The sequence below is a fragment of the Canis lupus genome, chromosome 38, assembly GCF_011100685.1.
Source record: "Canis lupus familiaris isolate Mischka breed German Shepherd chromosome 38, alternate assembly UU_Cfam_GSD_1.0, whole genome shotgun sequence".
Taxonomy (NCBI): Eukaryota; Metazoa; Chordata; class Mammalia; order Carnivora; family Canidae; genus Canis; species Canis lupus.
Window position 1 is genome coordinate 12,515,669 of NC_049259.1, and position 16,096 is coordinate 12,531,764.

At 38.4% G+C, this 16,096-nt stretch overlaps 1 protein-coding gene across 29 annotated transcripts in view; it reads right to left on the reverse strand.

The window, feature by feature from the left end:
• Positions 1-1,427: 1,427 nt before the first annotated feature.
• The window catches only part of ESRRG (estrogen related receptor gamma), a 615,477-nt gene continuing 600,808 nt past the window's right edge, over positions 1,428-16,096 (reverse strand). For all 29 annotated transcript variants that reach the window (XM_038586153.1, XM_038586131.1, XM_038586130.1 and 26 more), the window contains 2 exons: positions 14,909-15,178; positions 1,428-2,122 (listed from right to left, as the gene is read on the reverse strand). In XM_038586153.1, the coding sequence (XP_038442081.1) occupies positions 1,878-2,122; positions 14,909-15,178 (515 nt within the window). In that variant the 3' untranslated portion in view covers positions 1,428-1,877. The remainder of the gene's footprint in view (positions 2,123-14,908; positions 15,179-16,096) is intronic.

Here is a 16,096-nt window from a genome sequence, read left to right on the forward strand (position 1 = left end):
TGAGAAGCACACCTATTGGCTTAGCTCTTGGTAAAAACTGCAGATTAATTTAAACAAACATTCCTAAATGAATAAACTCATAAAGATTAGGTTTTAGAATTTGGTCAGGCGTCTGCTGTCTTTGATGATTTGTTTGTTTGTTTGTTTTTGTGTTTTTTTTTTTTTTTTCTCAAATTCTGGCGTTTGCCTTATTGCCTCTTAAATGAATACTGGCTCACAGCTCCTTCGGAGACAAGGTCTGTAACTTTGCAAACAGGCGGTATCTCATTCCTAACCACCATGGCAGCTAGAAATCATATGGCAACTGTGCCTCCCAGGTAGAGAGGCGCACTCCTGATCATTCTACGGATCTGTACTCCATGTGCAGTGCTTTACGTGCGTGACTACTCGGAGTCACTGTAGGTGTAATCTAATCCTTTGTGTTAGTGAACATTTAGGTAAACTGGAGCTCATGTTAAGAAATTGATGTTTGGGACCAGACTGGCACACAACATAAATTGCATCCGTGATAATATGCACCTTCCCTTCAACTATTGCTTGAGTAAGTTAAATTCCCATATTAATAAATGGCTGAAAAGTGGTAAAGCTGGTACAAAAAAATCTCCATTTGTAAGAAGAAACAAAACATTTTTTTTTTAAAAATCTTCCTTCAGGATTCATTTGTCCTTCATTATTGTTCATAAGTGTTCAAAGCCAGCACAAAATCGCAGTATTCTTATTTCTCTTTAGTATTGCATGAATGAATAAAGCTTAAACTATTCCCTGAAAAAGTTACATAGTAGCTAAACTAACAAATACCTGGAAGACTTGAAAAAACAATTAAGGAATCAAATGGCTGTAACTGATCTAGATGGAAAAGCAATGATAAGAAGCAGCCGATGCCACGTTGCTGAAGTTGTCTAATTAGAGGCTGCTCCCGTGAAATCTAATACTGCACTCAAGTCAATTGGTCTGTGTTGCGCTGTACTTTTAGGTACGTTGGTTCTCTCTCGCTTTGATTCCTTAGTCATTGGGGACGTTATGGTTCACAACAAGCTCACTGGTATCCATATCATGGATCTCCATCCTTTGGCAGGGCTGGCTTCCATCTCACTTCAGTTAGAGACCTCTTTTAAAAGTTCAGCAGCAGAAGGAAGGAAGGGAGGGAGGGAGGGAGGAAAGAGGAAAGGAAAGGAGAGGAGAGGAGAGGAGAGGAGAGGAGAGGAGAGATAGGAGAGGAGAGGAGAGAGAGGGCTCTTGCAGATTCCCAGAGGAACTCCTCCAGTCATTCTTAGGAGAGCATCCCGCAAAGACTGACCTTCCATAAGTCGCTGCCTGCCGTCCTTCCGACTATCTGATCCTGCCTTTTCCTCCCTTGCGTCTCCCCCTTACCTTCCTCCTCCCTTCCGTCAGGCGTAGGCCGTCCGGAAGTAGGAAGGGACAGACCAGGCCGGCAAGGCAAGGCAAGGCAGGGGACAATTTCCTTACAACTAGAGAAACGTTCAGTTGAGCAGAAAGGGGAAGGTGGAGAAAAGGGAAGGAGGCGAGGAGGAGGAGGAGGAAGAGGGAAGGAAGGCAGTGGAGGAGAAAGGGAAGCGGTAGTGAAGGAAGCCACGAAATGAGGGAGAGGAGGACTCAGGGAGGGAGAAAAGAAAGCAATAAAGCGGCCGAGAAAGGAGGGAAGAAAGGCAGAAGGACGATGAGAAAAGGGAGAAAGAAACGCATCAGGAGGATTGGGAGGAATCTGGAAGCTGCTTCATAGTCTTGCTGCTAAATGATCAGTGCAGTCCGTTGATTTTTGATGTTGGTAACTAAACGCTAAGTTTCTTCGACATCGCTCTTGGGTTTAGTTTTCCCTTTTCTGGCGTGCAGGTTAGGAAGGCCCGGGAAGCCTGTAGTCAGACCTTGGCCTCCAGCATTTCCAAAAAAAGTTTGTGCATGGGGACTTTGCCTTCTAGTTTGATGTTGTAGAAGTGCTGCACCGCCTTGGTGGAGGTCTGCCTCAGGAGCGGCAGCGTCATCAGCATCTTGCCGGCCCTGCGCGGGTCCTCCATGTGCTGGCCCGCCTCGTAATCCTGCAGCGCCTCGTGCAACACATCCTGCAGCTTCTGAACAGCCTCCACGTCCTCTATGTGCATGGAGTCTGCGCGACAAAGCGGGAGACAGAACAGGGTCAGTAAGAACCAGAGCCCACTCGGGGGCACCTCGATATTATTCTCGGGCCTCTCTGGGCTCTCTAAGCCTTGTGATCTGCTCAGAGAAGTTTACGATTCCAAAAACCTCTATTTTTTTTTTTTTTCCTTTTTCTACATTGCCCTCCAGCAGGTGATTTCCACCATGGATTTCCAACACAGAAGTTACCCCCCCCCCAAAAAAAAATCCGTTATTTCAAAGTGTGGGATTTTGTTTTGTTTTGTTTTTCTTCTAAAATGGAACAATCAGAGACTTTCTTTTATCAGATCACAATCTCTGTTACTTTATTCATTATCTCATTCACCGTATTCATTATCCCATTCATGTGTTTATTCACTCAGCCAGCAATTATCAAAGGACGCCTATTAAAAGTATTATTCTGGTTCAGTCTGTTAAGCGTCTGCCTTCGGCTCAAGTCATGATCCTGGGGTCCTGGGATCGAATCCCAGGTAGGGTTCCGTGCTCAGTGGGGAGCCTGCTTCTCCCTTTGCCATCCCCCCACCCCATCCACCCCTGCTCCTGCTCTCTGGCTCATTCTCTGTCAAATAAATAAATAAATAAATAAATAATCTTAAAAAAATCTCTCCCCTTTAAAAAAATTTAAAAAATAAAAGCATTATTCTAAGTGGTGTGGAAGTAACATTGTCTAAAACTATGATCTTAAAAATAAAATAAAATAAAATTATGATCTTGCCCTCAGAAAGCCCTTATTTCCCAAAAGGAAACAAACAAACAAACAAACAAACAAACAACTGATGACCAGGGTTTTAAGAATTCTGTATAAAGAAACCAAATCTAACACTACATTCAGGTGTAGACTATCCAAAAACCACAAAAAAATTGCTTATCCTTTAAAGGTTTTCAGTGTACTGTTAACAGTTCATTAAAGCATCCTCATCCAGTCTGCTTCTACTGAAAAACAAATGAAGTCTTTAGATTAACGAGTTCTGAAATATTTTTCACATTTGTGAAGGTGAACTTTGCCCTTAAGTGACTAATTTAAAAATCTAATTTGATCAAGCAAGGAAAGGGTTAACAGGCTTGCCACAATTATTCTTTTGAGAAATGTGAGATGTGGGGAAAAAGAAAAGTTACTGCTCTAGCTCTAAAACAGACACTTAATTATATACAAGTTTGAATCATTTAGCACGTTTTATTGATTCTGATGACAGTTTATCTGTTAATTACACATAATGGAGTCTTTGGGGGATTCTTCATGTTTAATAATTCTCCTTCTCTGAGAATGCAGAGCTCTAAGATATATGTAGTTAGCCTAATCTTTCCTATAATTCAAATATCAGGTCACATGTGCAAAAAGAGAGAGGAAATGTAATTTAAAATCAAGTGGCTAAACATATGGTAAAAAAAAAAAAAAAAAAATGGCAACGTAATTAGAAGGCTGACAGCCATAACCAGGAACCTGTTTAAAAGGTTTTTTTGCATTTTGTTGTTTTACATCGTTATTTTGAAATCATTTCAGCATATCCTTGGTAAACTGACCACTGTTTACACCAGGTAGTTAATGACACATTTCTCAAAAAGAGTTTTGAGTCACTTGGAATACGACTCTACTCCTGCCTGGTGGAGCCAAAAAGAATTCTTTCAGGTTGTTAAGGTCGACAGTGGTACCCTGGAGCGAAACTCGGGTCATTTCCCAACACAGAAGCTAGCCTGTCCCTATGGATTGTTTCTCCCCAGGCCTCTCTTCACTCCGGCTCCTTTCACACGACAATCTCATCCACTTCCTATGTGTCTTCTCATAGCAATAAGCACACGTCATTTCCAAAGATGTCTAAGGACTGGCAATGTTAGGGGAAACCTGTCATGGAGATGACAATGTGCACTGAACTTTTTTTTTTTTTTTTCTATTTTTCCTGTTAAATGCTGAAGGGGAAATGGTAGGCCCAGGCACACACTAACGGTGAGCATCCAGGTATTCAAAAAACTGACCTTGCACATAAGGAAAGGGAGAGAAGATGGACTTACCAAATATCCTGGGCCTCAAAGCACTCAAAGTGGAAAGAGGAATAAGTGGATGGGGAAAGAGGAATTGCATCTTTACAGACAATTTTAAACTACTTTCCCATCAAACCAAAGGGAAAATGGAATAAATATAATAAATAGACCATATATTAAACACCCGTTTCGGGTAAGGCCTCCGATATGCCCTTTCTGAACACTGCCTCATTTCATCTCCTGGCTGCCAGGAAGTCACCTGGCACCGGATGCATCAGAGTTATTAGGTTTAAGTCAGGTTTCTTTGTATCAAAATATGCTGCTAGAATGCATACCACTTGGCATTGTCATTTTTTAAAAAATGAGTTAAAATGATCTTCTGAGTCTATCTTATTCAACCTTCCATCTTCATCAAGAATCTTCTCTATATTCCTGGGGGTACCTGGGTGGCAGTCGAAGTGTCTGCCTTCAGCTCGGCTCAGGTTATGATCCCAGGGTCCCGGGATCAAGGCCCCACATGGGGCTCTCTGCTCTTCAAGGAGCCTGCTTCTCCCTCTGCCTGCTGCTATGCCTACTTGTACGCTCTCTTTCTCTCTGTGTCAAATAAATAACTAAAATCTTAGAAAGAAAAAAAAAAGAATCTTCTCTACATTGCTAATGAAGACATTTCCAGATATATGTAGAACATTCTATTTTATGAGATTGACCAATTATTAGAAATGTCCTCTTCAGATTTTTCCAAATCTGTCTACAACTTCCAGCCTTTGGTCCTGGTTCTAAATATTGGAAGGATACAGAATAAATGTCCTTCTTCTCCATGGCAGATCTTTAAACGCTTGAAGTGAGCTGCAGAGTCACCTCAGCCCCCACCCCAAGCCTTGCCTTCCCCACTACTCTTGCCCGGCAGGAGATATATTATAGGATGTCCCAGGAAATGAGGCGAGAACAAATAGCAGAGAGATATGCTCACAAACAGCAATTAAGACTTCAAACTATTCTTTAAAGGCTGTGATTTAGCTTGAGAGATTTAAAAATGATTTAATCAAATTACTATGATAATTTAACTTCCCATTTACAGAAAAGATTCTAACTCATTTTAGCTTTACCCATTCTCAGATCTGCTAATACTTTAAATGCAAACTCACTAAATCTGAACTATTTAATTAGACCATGATTCAGCTGGCAGACTGCTGAAGAAAATATTAATCTCCATTAGGGATCCTAGTTCAAGTTCTGGCTCTGTGGCTTTAATCTCTGTTTTGCTCTTTGGGCTACATTTATACATTTATGCCAGGCTCAAGAGAACTGGCATTAATTTATGTAATTATTTAGCTTTGGTTGTTGGAGCTGGTTTCTTTTTAACTTTATATTTTAAAGGAAATGGTCCCAGTATTTGTGCTAATGAAAACCAGTGAAACTTAATAATGGGAATCATAGGCTTATGAACTAAGTAGACACAGGGAGCCTATAACATTAAAAATACTGGGTGAGTGGTTAAAAACAAGGATGTCTGGGCCCAAGCCCAGATTTATTAATCAGAAAATTGTAGCTAGCTCCAAGCCATCATCTGTATTTTTAAAAATCTAGGTGCTTCTATGGCCAAGCCAGGGTTGCAAACAGCAAGAGAATTCTATTCCAGAAGAATCCAGACTTCAAAAGATAACCAGTGTTCGCATGAAGCCTATATTGTCACCCACATATTAAATTTCAGCACTTAATAATAAAATAGGACCCTAACATTAAATTCCAATATTTTATTCTGTGAAGTGGGATCCTAAAGGAACTTGTCTAGTTCGGATCATTTATTTTGGGAAGAGGGCTAAATATCCTCACACACCTACAGTTGTGAAATTCAGTGAGACTCAGAGCCACTGCAAAATATCTCATTTTTGTATTTTACCTGAAATAAAATATTGCCTTTTTCTGTGATAAATATTTTAACTATTGTGGGCATGAGCATAGCTACTCCTGAATGCCCAAATGTTAGGGAACTGTCTCTAGGACTTGTAGCTCATTCTTGACAATAGTTTCTCGATGGTGCCAAATCTTATTTTGAGGGTGGAACTGACAAAGCACATTCAGAGTCAAGTCTAGCACATAATATAAATCAACACTCAGAGGAACCCAGTGTTGATTTCTTTAGTGTTTATAAATTGCCTACATGAATAGGGGTAATAAGGGGTGAGCCGATGGGACTCTCCAATCACTAAAGGAATGAAATGCAACATGATAGAAAACACAGAGAAGTGAGCAAAAGTCTATTGTCTAGAAGATAATTTGATCTTAAAATTTTTATATGCAATATATAAGGAATCTAACAGAGTGATCCTCCTGGCTGCGATTGGCTGGGTACTGAGGAACTGCAAACTAGCTCTTGATTGACATAGATAGTTGACCCTGAATTTCCAAAAATGGTGTCAGTCATAAACTTTAGAAATAGGTAGACTAGGTTCTAGGAAGATGGCAGTGGTAGCAGCAAAATTATTTAATCTTTCCAAATCTGCACATAGAAAAAAGAACAACTAGATGCCCAAACTAAAAACTCATAGACAACACTTACAAACAAAACTAAGTGCCAAGGTATCCCCAACACACACATGCACACACACACAATCAGGACTGTGTGTGTTCCTGGCTCTGTCCACTGAGAAGGCCTAGGAAGGATGGCCAAACCCAGGAATGCAATAATGAGCAATAATTAGATTCCAGGCTTCAGCAAGGAAATAGTTAAGATAAGTATGGAACATCTTATATTAGATTAAAGGGTACTATCTACAACTACTAAGCCATTCAGAAAGATTCCAGAAGACAACCTGAAGAGATTTCTGCTGACTGAAAATGGGACAATTTGATTTTCCAAAAGGATTATAATTGCAATTGACTGAAATCCACTGAATAGGATTGGGTGGCTGACTGGGTGGCTCAGTTGGTAAAGCATCTGACTCTTGATTTCAGCTTAGGCCACGATCTCAGGGTCAAGATCGAGATCCGTGTTGGGTTATGCACTGGCCATGGCGCCTGCTTAAGATTCTCCCTCTCCACCTCCCCCCATACCTGCTTCTTGAGCTCTCTCTCTCTCTCTCTCTAAAAAACAAAAAAAGAGGAATAAAGAAATCCACTGAATATGTTTACATACATTTGATTATAATCCATTTTTAAAAGATAGAACATCAATTCTTTATTTTGAAAACTGGTGAATAAAGGGAAAGAATCAAGCTCCTATATAAATTGCATCATCAATCATCAATAAGAGACATGAAGAAGCATCATTTTATATAAGTATCCAAATGACTGACTATATAGAAGAGATGAAAAAATCACAGATCATCATTTTGCAACCCCCAGCAATGAATGGATATAGGTAATGAGCATCAACAGTTGCATTCATCCTATAGACACAAAAGGACACTGTGTGACTCCCAATGAACAGCACACCACATATAGGTGTCACAGGGATTGAAACTCAGTCTCTGGATCCAGTTGTCAATTTGCACAAAATGCAAAGGGCAAAGAAACATGACAAACTGCACCCAGACTATGCAATCTGTAAAGTCCAGACTGTGGGAAGCTGTGCAAACCAAATGCCCTGATTTCTTCAACAGAGAAATTATGAGAATATGAAAATGAAAGACGAATTTTTAGATTAAAAGAAGGTTACAAACTCCATTAATTTTTTTGTTTTGTTTTGGAAATGAGCAAGACTAAACTATCATATCTGAGGATACTTATTTAGTAGTAAAGCCATAATGGAACACAAGGAATGGATAAAAACCACAACAGGATAGTGGTTACTTTTGTGGGAAAGGAGGAAGGCTGAGATAGGGACAAGACACATAGTGGGGTTTCTGGGATATCTCACAAATTTTTATTTCCCATCCTTGCTCATGGGAATGATGCAAAATGGCTCCAAAGATATCCAGGTAGTCCGTTCTGTGAACTTGAATGTCACATTGTATGGCAAAGTAGACTCTGTAGCTGTAAAGATCTGCTATGGGAGATTATCCTAGGTTATCCAGGAGGGTCTTCAATGAAGTCAAAAGTGTCCTTATGGAAGAGAGGCAAAGGAGGAAGGTGGCAATGTTACCACTGAAGTATGATGCTACGCTGCTGCCTTGGAGATAGTGGCAGGTGCCCTAAGTCAAGCAACGCAGGGAATATCACTCTAGAAGCTGGAAAAGGCAGGGAAAGAGGTCTTCCCTTAGAGTCTCCAGAAGGATAGCTACCCAGTCTATATCTAGTCTTTAATCTTGTAAAAATGATTATGGACTTCTGATCTCCAGCACAGTAAGAGAATAAATAAGTACTGTTTAAAGTTACCAAGTTGCGGCAATTTGTTGGAGCGGCCTTAGAAAACTAATACATTCATTAAGTTATACATTTAGGGGAGGTTGGGGTGTGTGTGTGTGTGTTTAATCTATGTTTTATTTCATCTTAAAATGGTGAGAGGCAGAGATGGAGAGAGGGGTAGTGAGAAACTTCCAATGGAAGTTTCACTTCTAGAAAGTAGTGAGTTAAGCAGAATTCTGAGCAAGCTGGTAGAAACACTTGGCAGAACTGCCAAGGAAGCTGTTCACATACCAACTGGGAGGTTGGATCAAAAGACTTCTCAGGACTTTCCTAATGCAGAAAAATGAGAATTCTCATGTTGGAGAAGCAATAACAATTCTTATTTTGTGCTTAACCATGGCGAGAACAGAACTGATTTACAGCTTTGCATGGAGAGACATGCATTTTTGGGAGAGACCTGCCTTTCTCATTTCTTGCCCTGGTTCCAACATTTATACTAGCCCCGCAAATCATTCTTCTACTGTATTTATATTAGGTGTTGAACCACAGATCCATAGCTCATAGTTTCTCTCCTCCAGGCTTCCCTCTCATAAATCCCAAATTATTGTTATCATTATTCTGTTTACCCTGCATAATTGGAGTTCCCTATTAAGACTCTTTTATTTCCCTCCAACTACTCAAGTCCCCTCCCTCCTTCCAATATCTAACACTTATCTAGGAGCTTTCTATTCTAACTCCTTCTACGGAAGTGATTAAGACAATTATACTCAGTAAATGAATGTTGAAGGGCGCCTGCCTGGGTGGCTCAGTTGGTTGAGTGTTCGACTTTTGATTTTGGCTCAGGTCATGATCTCAGGGTCCTGAGATAGAGCCCCCACCCCCACCCCATTGGTCTTTGGTCAGTGGAGCTCCCTGCTCAGCAGGGAGTCTGCTTCCTCCTCCTTCCTCTCCCTCTGCCCTTCCACCACTCCTCCTTGCTCTCTTTCCTCCCCCTCCAAACAAAATCTTAAAAAAAAAAAAAAGGTGAATGTTGATAGCAACTTGGGTGGTAAATATTTTGATATTTCCCAATATCATAAATGATCTGCACCATGCTAATGACCTTTTTGCAAGGGATTAGTCATTATCTTAAGATCTATAAATGAAAATAATGTTATATTATGTCATTCCCTAGAAGTAAAGCAATTATAGAGTATTTATATACTTAATATCCATCCAGTTGGAAGCACAGAGACACTTGCAGCAAATATTTCTTACACTTTGTTCAAGGCATAGTGATCATTTAATATGATAAGAAACATTAAAAACCCAGTTATTTCTTACATAAAAATTTGAGATATCATTATATATATGAAATAAAACCACCACCTACTTCAATTCAAATATCATTTTAAGCAAAATTAATCTAAACAGTGATGGCAGATTTGAGCAAAAAATAAAGAAAAATAGACTAGGATATGGAAAAATCTCATTTTGATTTCACAGAGAGTATTAATTATGGTTTGATATGGGAAAAAGTTAAATATAAATATCTACCTGCCACAAAAGACCCACCCATACTTATTTTTTATTAAATCCTATAAAGGTAGTAAACATTTTGTCTCCATATCTTTTTTGTCACTTTGAAGAATGTTTTGTTTTTTTTTTTAAAGATTTTATTTATTTATTTATTTATTTATTTATTTATTTATTTATTTATTTATTCAGACAGAGAGAGAAAGAGAGAAAGAGGCAGAGACACAGGCAGAGGGAAAAGCAGGCTCCATGAAGGGAGCTTGATGCAGGACTGGATCCTGGGTCCCCAGGATCACGCACGCCCTGGGCTGTGGGCGGCACTAAACCACAAAACCACCTAGGCTGCCCTGAAGAGTGGTTTTGTACTACTGTAACTACAAGCAGACAGCAAGATAAAGTGAGTGCAAAATTCTAAACTAAATTAAAAGTACTAATTTAGATTAGCAGATGTAAAATGGCATTGGCTAGTTTTCTGTGTTGATCCTTTTATAGACATGCTGTATACTTATTTGTGGAATAGAAATAGCTTATTGATAGAGACAGAGGGCCCAACCCTCTGCTTTATAGTGGCCACACATCTTATCAGCTTGCTTCAGTTACCAGTAAAACTTCTATTGGATATGTCTCATGTCTACCTCACAGGCACATTGCGGAAATCAAATGAGAGTCCCAGCAAAAGCTAAAAAAAAAAAAAAAAAAAAAGTCTACAGAAAGATTCTAAAAAAAAAAAAAAAAAAGATTATCTCTTGATCAATATCTAAAACTATGTTTAGAATATCAAACCAGCAAATTTAGTCAAAGTTTCAATACAATTATTGTTGAGGGCCCAGGAGATACTCAGGGACTGAAGAGGTTTTTCCACTTTTCCACTAATTGTTCAGATCCATGAAGATTTTAATATTTCTATGTTACAAATTCAGCAAAAATATACACATCACCACACAAAATAGATGACCAAACTCACTGCCTTCACTTAAAAGTAACTGACATAAAAATTTTAGGAGATACTGTGTAATTCACTTGCCTCATTTTACAGACAAGAAAACAGTTATGTGATTAAAGCATGCATTTGCAAAGAAAGTGAAATTTGGAATTACGAAGTAGGGGGAATCTCTCTTTTTTGGTAAAAACAAATACATACACACATAGTACATAAGCAGGTACATAACATATTCATGATACTAATATTTCACTGGGGACTTATTAAGAAAAAAATATCTAGAAAGGCTACCGCAAGGGAGTGATAACGAAAAAAGACCAAAAAAACACAAGGCCAAACTTCCATAACTAAAGATGGTCCTCATTCCAGTCTCCTACGGTAATCATAAACTTTCTATACCTTGAAATTGTATCACAATTCTACACACCAAACATTTGTCCTCAAGAACAAAATACTGTCAAGATGTGGTTAATAATTACTTATAGTTTGAAACTGATGACCAAGATATTACTTGCAGCTTAGTATCAACAGATTCTAGAAGTATGGTGTAGAAATAAAAAGAAAAGTCAGCTTTAAGTACATAGATTCTGTTTATTCTTGAATGGGTTGGGCTCACAGGGCTCCAGGATGGGGGCAGGGCCAGCGACACCACTAGGGCTGTGGGTGGCAGCTATGAAGCTGGAGGGTTGTGATCTGAGCAAAAGAGAAAGACCAGGCTACAAGTAATTCTTACTCTTAAGCTGCTTTAGTTTTCCACTGTATAAAAATGAGTATATTTCCTTGGGGCCAGTGATAATAGTTTCAAACAAAGTCTTAAATGTAAGAATCAAAAAAACCAAACAAACAAACAAACAAACTGAGAGAATAGAATCATGTGATCTAATCTTACCCAACATGCAAGGAGTAATATTTCACTAAACTTTCTAATCAAGACATAAAATTAATTATAGATGCATAAAAGTCTCCAAATGGAAAGAATTCTAGAGACAAGTCTGTAATTTCTTGGTGTACTGATAAGATAACTGGGGCCTAACAATTACAATGCTAAAATTGTGACTTAGGTTTTTCTTTTTAAATTCAATTGCACGGAGATCTATCAGGTAGGCAATAATTGCCTAAGAGATAGATGGCGCTCAAAAGTAAGAAAGTACATAGTTTAAGTGAGCCTGAGAGTTTTTTACCTTCAAAAATAATTGAGGCAATTATTTAGGGTTTCCAAATATTTGAATGTGAGAATGACAGTATCAGTTTATAATATATTGGGGTTTTTTTTTTTTTTGCCCTTTCCCTCAAGAGAGGGAAAGTACTTCCAGCGGTGTTGCTGGTGCTGTAACCCTAAATTCACATATGCCAGAAACAGAGCTACAAAAATATATGAAAGCTATTATCAAGAAGACAATTCCCTGTTTCCTGAGCATAAGCACAATATTTATAGTTATTGAATAGAGACAGATGTTTAAAATAAGCTGAAATTTAGATTAATGAGACATGGGCTGTTAACACCTATAGCCATAAAGGGAATGCTAAGAAATCTATAAAAATAACACTAAAATAGGATTTTTTTTTTCACAAAAACTCACTTAGGTTCATCTGAAATTTCTAAATACTAAAAGAAAATCCATGACCCTTTTACGGAATCTTTGAAAACATTTTTCATATTGATGTATTTTTAAACAGTTTAAGAATCACTGGATCTAAGGAAGAATGAATCTACAACTTCATTGCTGTCATCCAAGTAATGGTCAAAAAATGGAATAAAATAGTATCGTATTGACAGTATGAAAAAATACATTTTCTGAGTAGTTTATCCTGCTAAAATGGTGGGAGGCTTTGGGGGTTGGGTGCATGAAAGAAGGGTCATATTTATACAACACAAGGAAGGTGGCATAATTTAGATTATCAATACCATCCTTACTCTTTTCTCCTTTATTATGGACTCTGATTCAATTTGTCTTGGTATTGAGAAGCTGAAAAAAAAAATTTACAAGCACTTCCAGAGAAACTTCATGACATGGAGAAATTTCCTGAGAGAAATTAATGTGACTCACTACCAGTGTAAGAGAAAAAAGAGAGAAGGCCTGTTAACTACTTCTGGCTTTAAACAAGCAAAGCAAACTAACGAGTTCTTTAAAGACTTCCTAATCACCAGTCATTGCTCTAAAGTAGGTCACTTCCTCCTTCTAACAGCAGAGTCTGTGGGATTCGAATATTTACATATCAAAACATTAATGATTTTACTTCCAAACAACAGACGGAAGTGCTGCTACTAATTAATTCAGGTATCTAAATTACAATCCATTGCCATAAAGTATACATCTGACACCTAAAATGGTAAGATTTTAGCAATTTTGATAAAATTTTAGCGCTGCTCAGCACTCAGGATTAGTTAATAATTTAAAGAAGCAGTACGTAGTATGAAAGATAGAAAACATGCCTGCTGTATTTTAAAAATAACCAAGTGCATGTTTTCAGTTGGAATCACTATATGACTACCAAACAGAAATCCTTCCCAAAACCATTGCTGCAAAATTTTTCATCTGATTATGAGAGATGCTATAATGTGATGTCCATGCAGACTAATAATAAATTCTCGGAAAATTTCTCTCCCATCTCCCGCTTTGGTCTTCTGGAGAGCCAGACAAGGGGTATCTGAGATGTTTGCATCAACAGTGCCACTTGTCATAAAGAATCCTATGTTACAGTTTCACAGTGGGGGGTAGGAAAAGAGAGGTGAACGAATGGTGTGGTAAGCAATTAAAAGTGTGCAATGCTAAACTCCATTATGAAGACAAATAGGAAAGTACAACTTCATTGTTGAAAACAATTTCCCTCCTCTCAGTCCAAGGATTCATGCATCAATATTGTAGATGAACTGTTAATTACAAAATCAATTAAAAATTATTTCTAAAAACAGTCACGCGTTCCCGGCTCTCATGGGGGCAATTTGGGCAGAAGGGTCTCATCTCACTAGGACCGCGCCAAATCACAAAGTCGTCATCCACAAGTAAGCAAAAGCAATCTGGTTTTTCATTTTTCAGCGCGGCTGAGCCCAGCCTGAGATTGATCGTCACATATGGCCCCAGAAAACAAACTGTCAATACCTTGAATGCTGCAGAATTTGAACAAATAGCCGTCCGCCCATTCAAGCCACTCATTGCATCCCATTTAACAGATTTTATTGACAGTTTCCTTCTTGTAATTAAAGGGAAAACTACTGGCCAGCAACCAAGATAAAGTTCAAAGATAGGGTCAAAACAAAAGCAGATGGAGGGGCACGGTGTGACTGTCAATGGTACATAGCATCAGAGCATGTTATTGACACGCAGGTATCTAAAGATCGGCACGTCATTAAGGAGGGATCTATCCTGAACTATATGCAAATGCTAAAAGAGACTTAAGACCACAATAAAGCATTAGGAGAGGCACAAAGGGAAAAGCAACAAAGCAGCAACGATTTTTTACTTATCAGAGGTTGCTATTTTAGTACATTTTGGTTCAAATGTAAAGACTGCTTATCCCATAATTCTTAACCCTTACTGCATAGGTGGTACCTTTCAGAGAAACATTCCAATAGGAGTTGACTTCTAAGGAATTTGAGAATACACGAAAACAGAGTATTCTCTGATACCTCAAATTAAAACCAATACTGCATATGTTTTTTTTTGCTAATTGCAAAATATGCATTTATGGGGTGGGGGGGATGGCTTCTGTGTATCCATAGCACACACTTATTTTCACTTGTGCCTACAAGACAACGGAGGTAATTTTGTCCTGAGAGTGTCTATTACACTACAAGTTAGGAAACGCACAGATTGGGGGGAAAAGTTTCACCGCTTTCAATAAGTAAATCTAATAAAAATAATTCAAGTGGACTTTTCCTATCCCTAACTCTTCACTAGAAAGCTGTAATGACTGTAATTTTGCTGCCTCGTACGGAATTTACAAGTGGGTTTTAGCAAATCCGTGCAGGAGGAGTGGAGGGAAGGGTAAAACTAAAATGTGAAAAAAATGTAACAACGACCATGTCAATATGCCAACCTGAATTAGCAAGAGCTATTGCTTTGAGGGTGACAAATTCTTCTTTCTCCAGCTTCATGCTCTTGTATTTCTTTACCAGCTGCAGGATAGCATTATTTAGGTCAAGAAGGCCTGCTAATTTGGACTGGTCTTCATCCATTATATAATCATCGGCATAGACAAGTTCATCCTCGAATGAAAGAGATCGGTATACGACACCAAGGATCAAAATTTCCATCCAAGCACTCTGCAGAAGGCTCATCTGGTCCGCCAGGGACAGCGTGGAGAAGCCTGCATGGGAAGATGGGCAGATCAAGTTACTTTAAAGCCCTAATTTCATAATGCAACATTAGTTTCATATGGTAGTCGGCTTCTGCATCAGTGCTCGAAATTATGCTGAGCTTTGATCAGATGCTCTTAAATTTTCCCCTGATCACTTTGCGAATGCCAGAGTAAAAGTCACAAACCAGCTCAACTTGTTGGTGTTCTTTTTTTTTATATAGGCTTTATGGACACAACTGAGGTGACTATACCAGAAAAGTAGGTTTGTTTGTTTCATTTCAGATGAAAAGAGTATATAGTCTTTTAAATATAACCGATTTCTGGCTGAAGTTTTTATAAATGTCTTCAGGAAGTCAGATTTTCATCCGCTTCATCTGTGGAAACTACTACTGATAAACAACATAAAAGTAATAAATAAATAAATAAATAAATACATACATACATACATAAATACATAAATACATAAATAAACAAACAAATAAATAAATAAGCTCCCAAACAAAGGAAAACAAACAGTGTAGGCTCACACTGTAGAGTGCAATTTGGAAACATTTCTCTGTAATAGTCAGATGCTCAGTGAATAATAAGTACTCATATACCCAAAGGGCCTTCCTAAGTGAATATTTTACACCCACTGATATATAATATGAATTCCTCTTAAAATGGTGCTTATTGGTATAAAAGAGAGTAGAATACTTGGCAGCCTGGCCTCTTCACCAAATTGAAAAGCCACAGTTTATTGTTCTTATTAAGATCCAGTTATTTAAAAAGTTAAATATGGAGGCAATAGGGTTCCATGGGTAGGATGTAGGCAGAGCCAGGTCCTCAGTTTAAATATTGGCCCCACTTAGCTATTGCTTCCTTCATCATGAGCAAGACAATTTATTTACACCTCAATTTTTGTCTTGGGAAAATACAAACTAACAC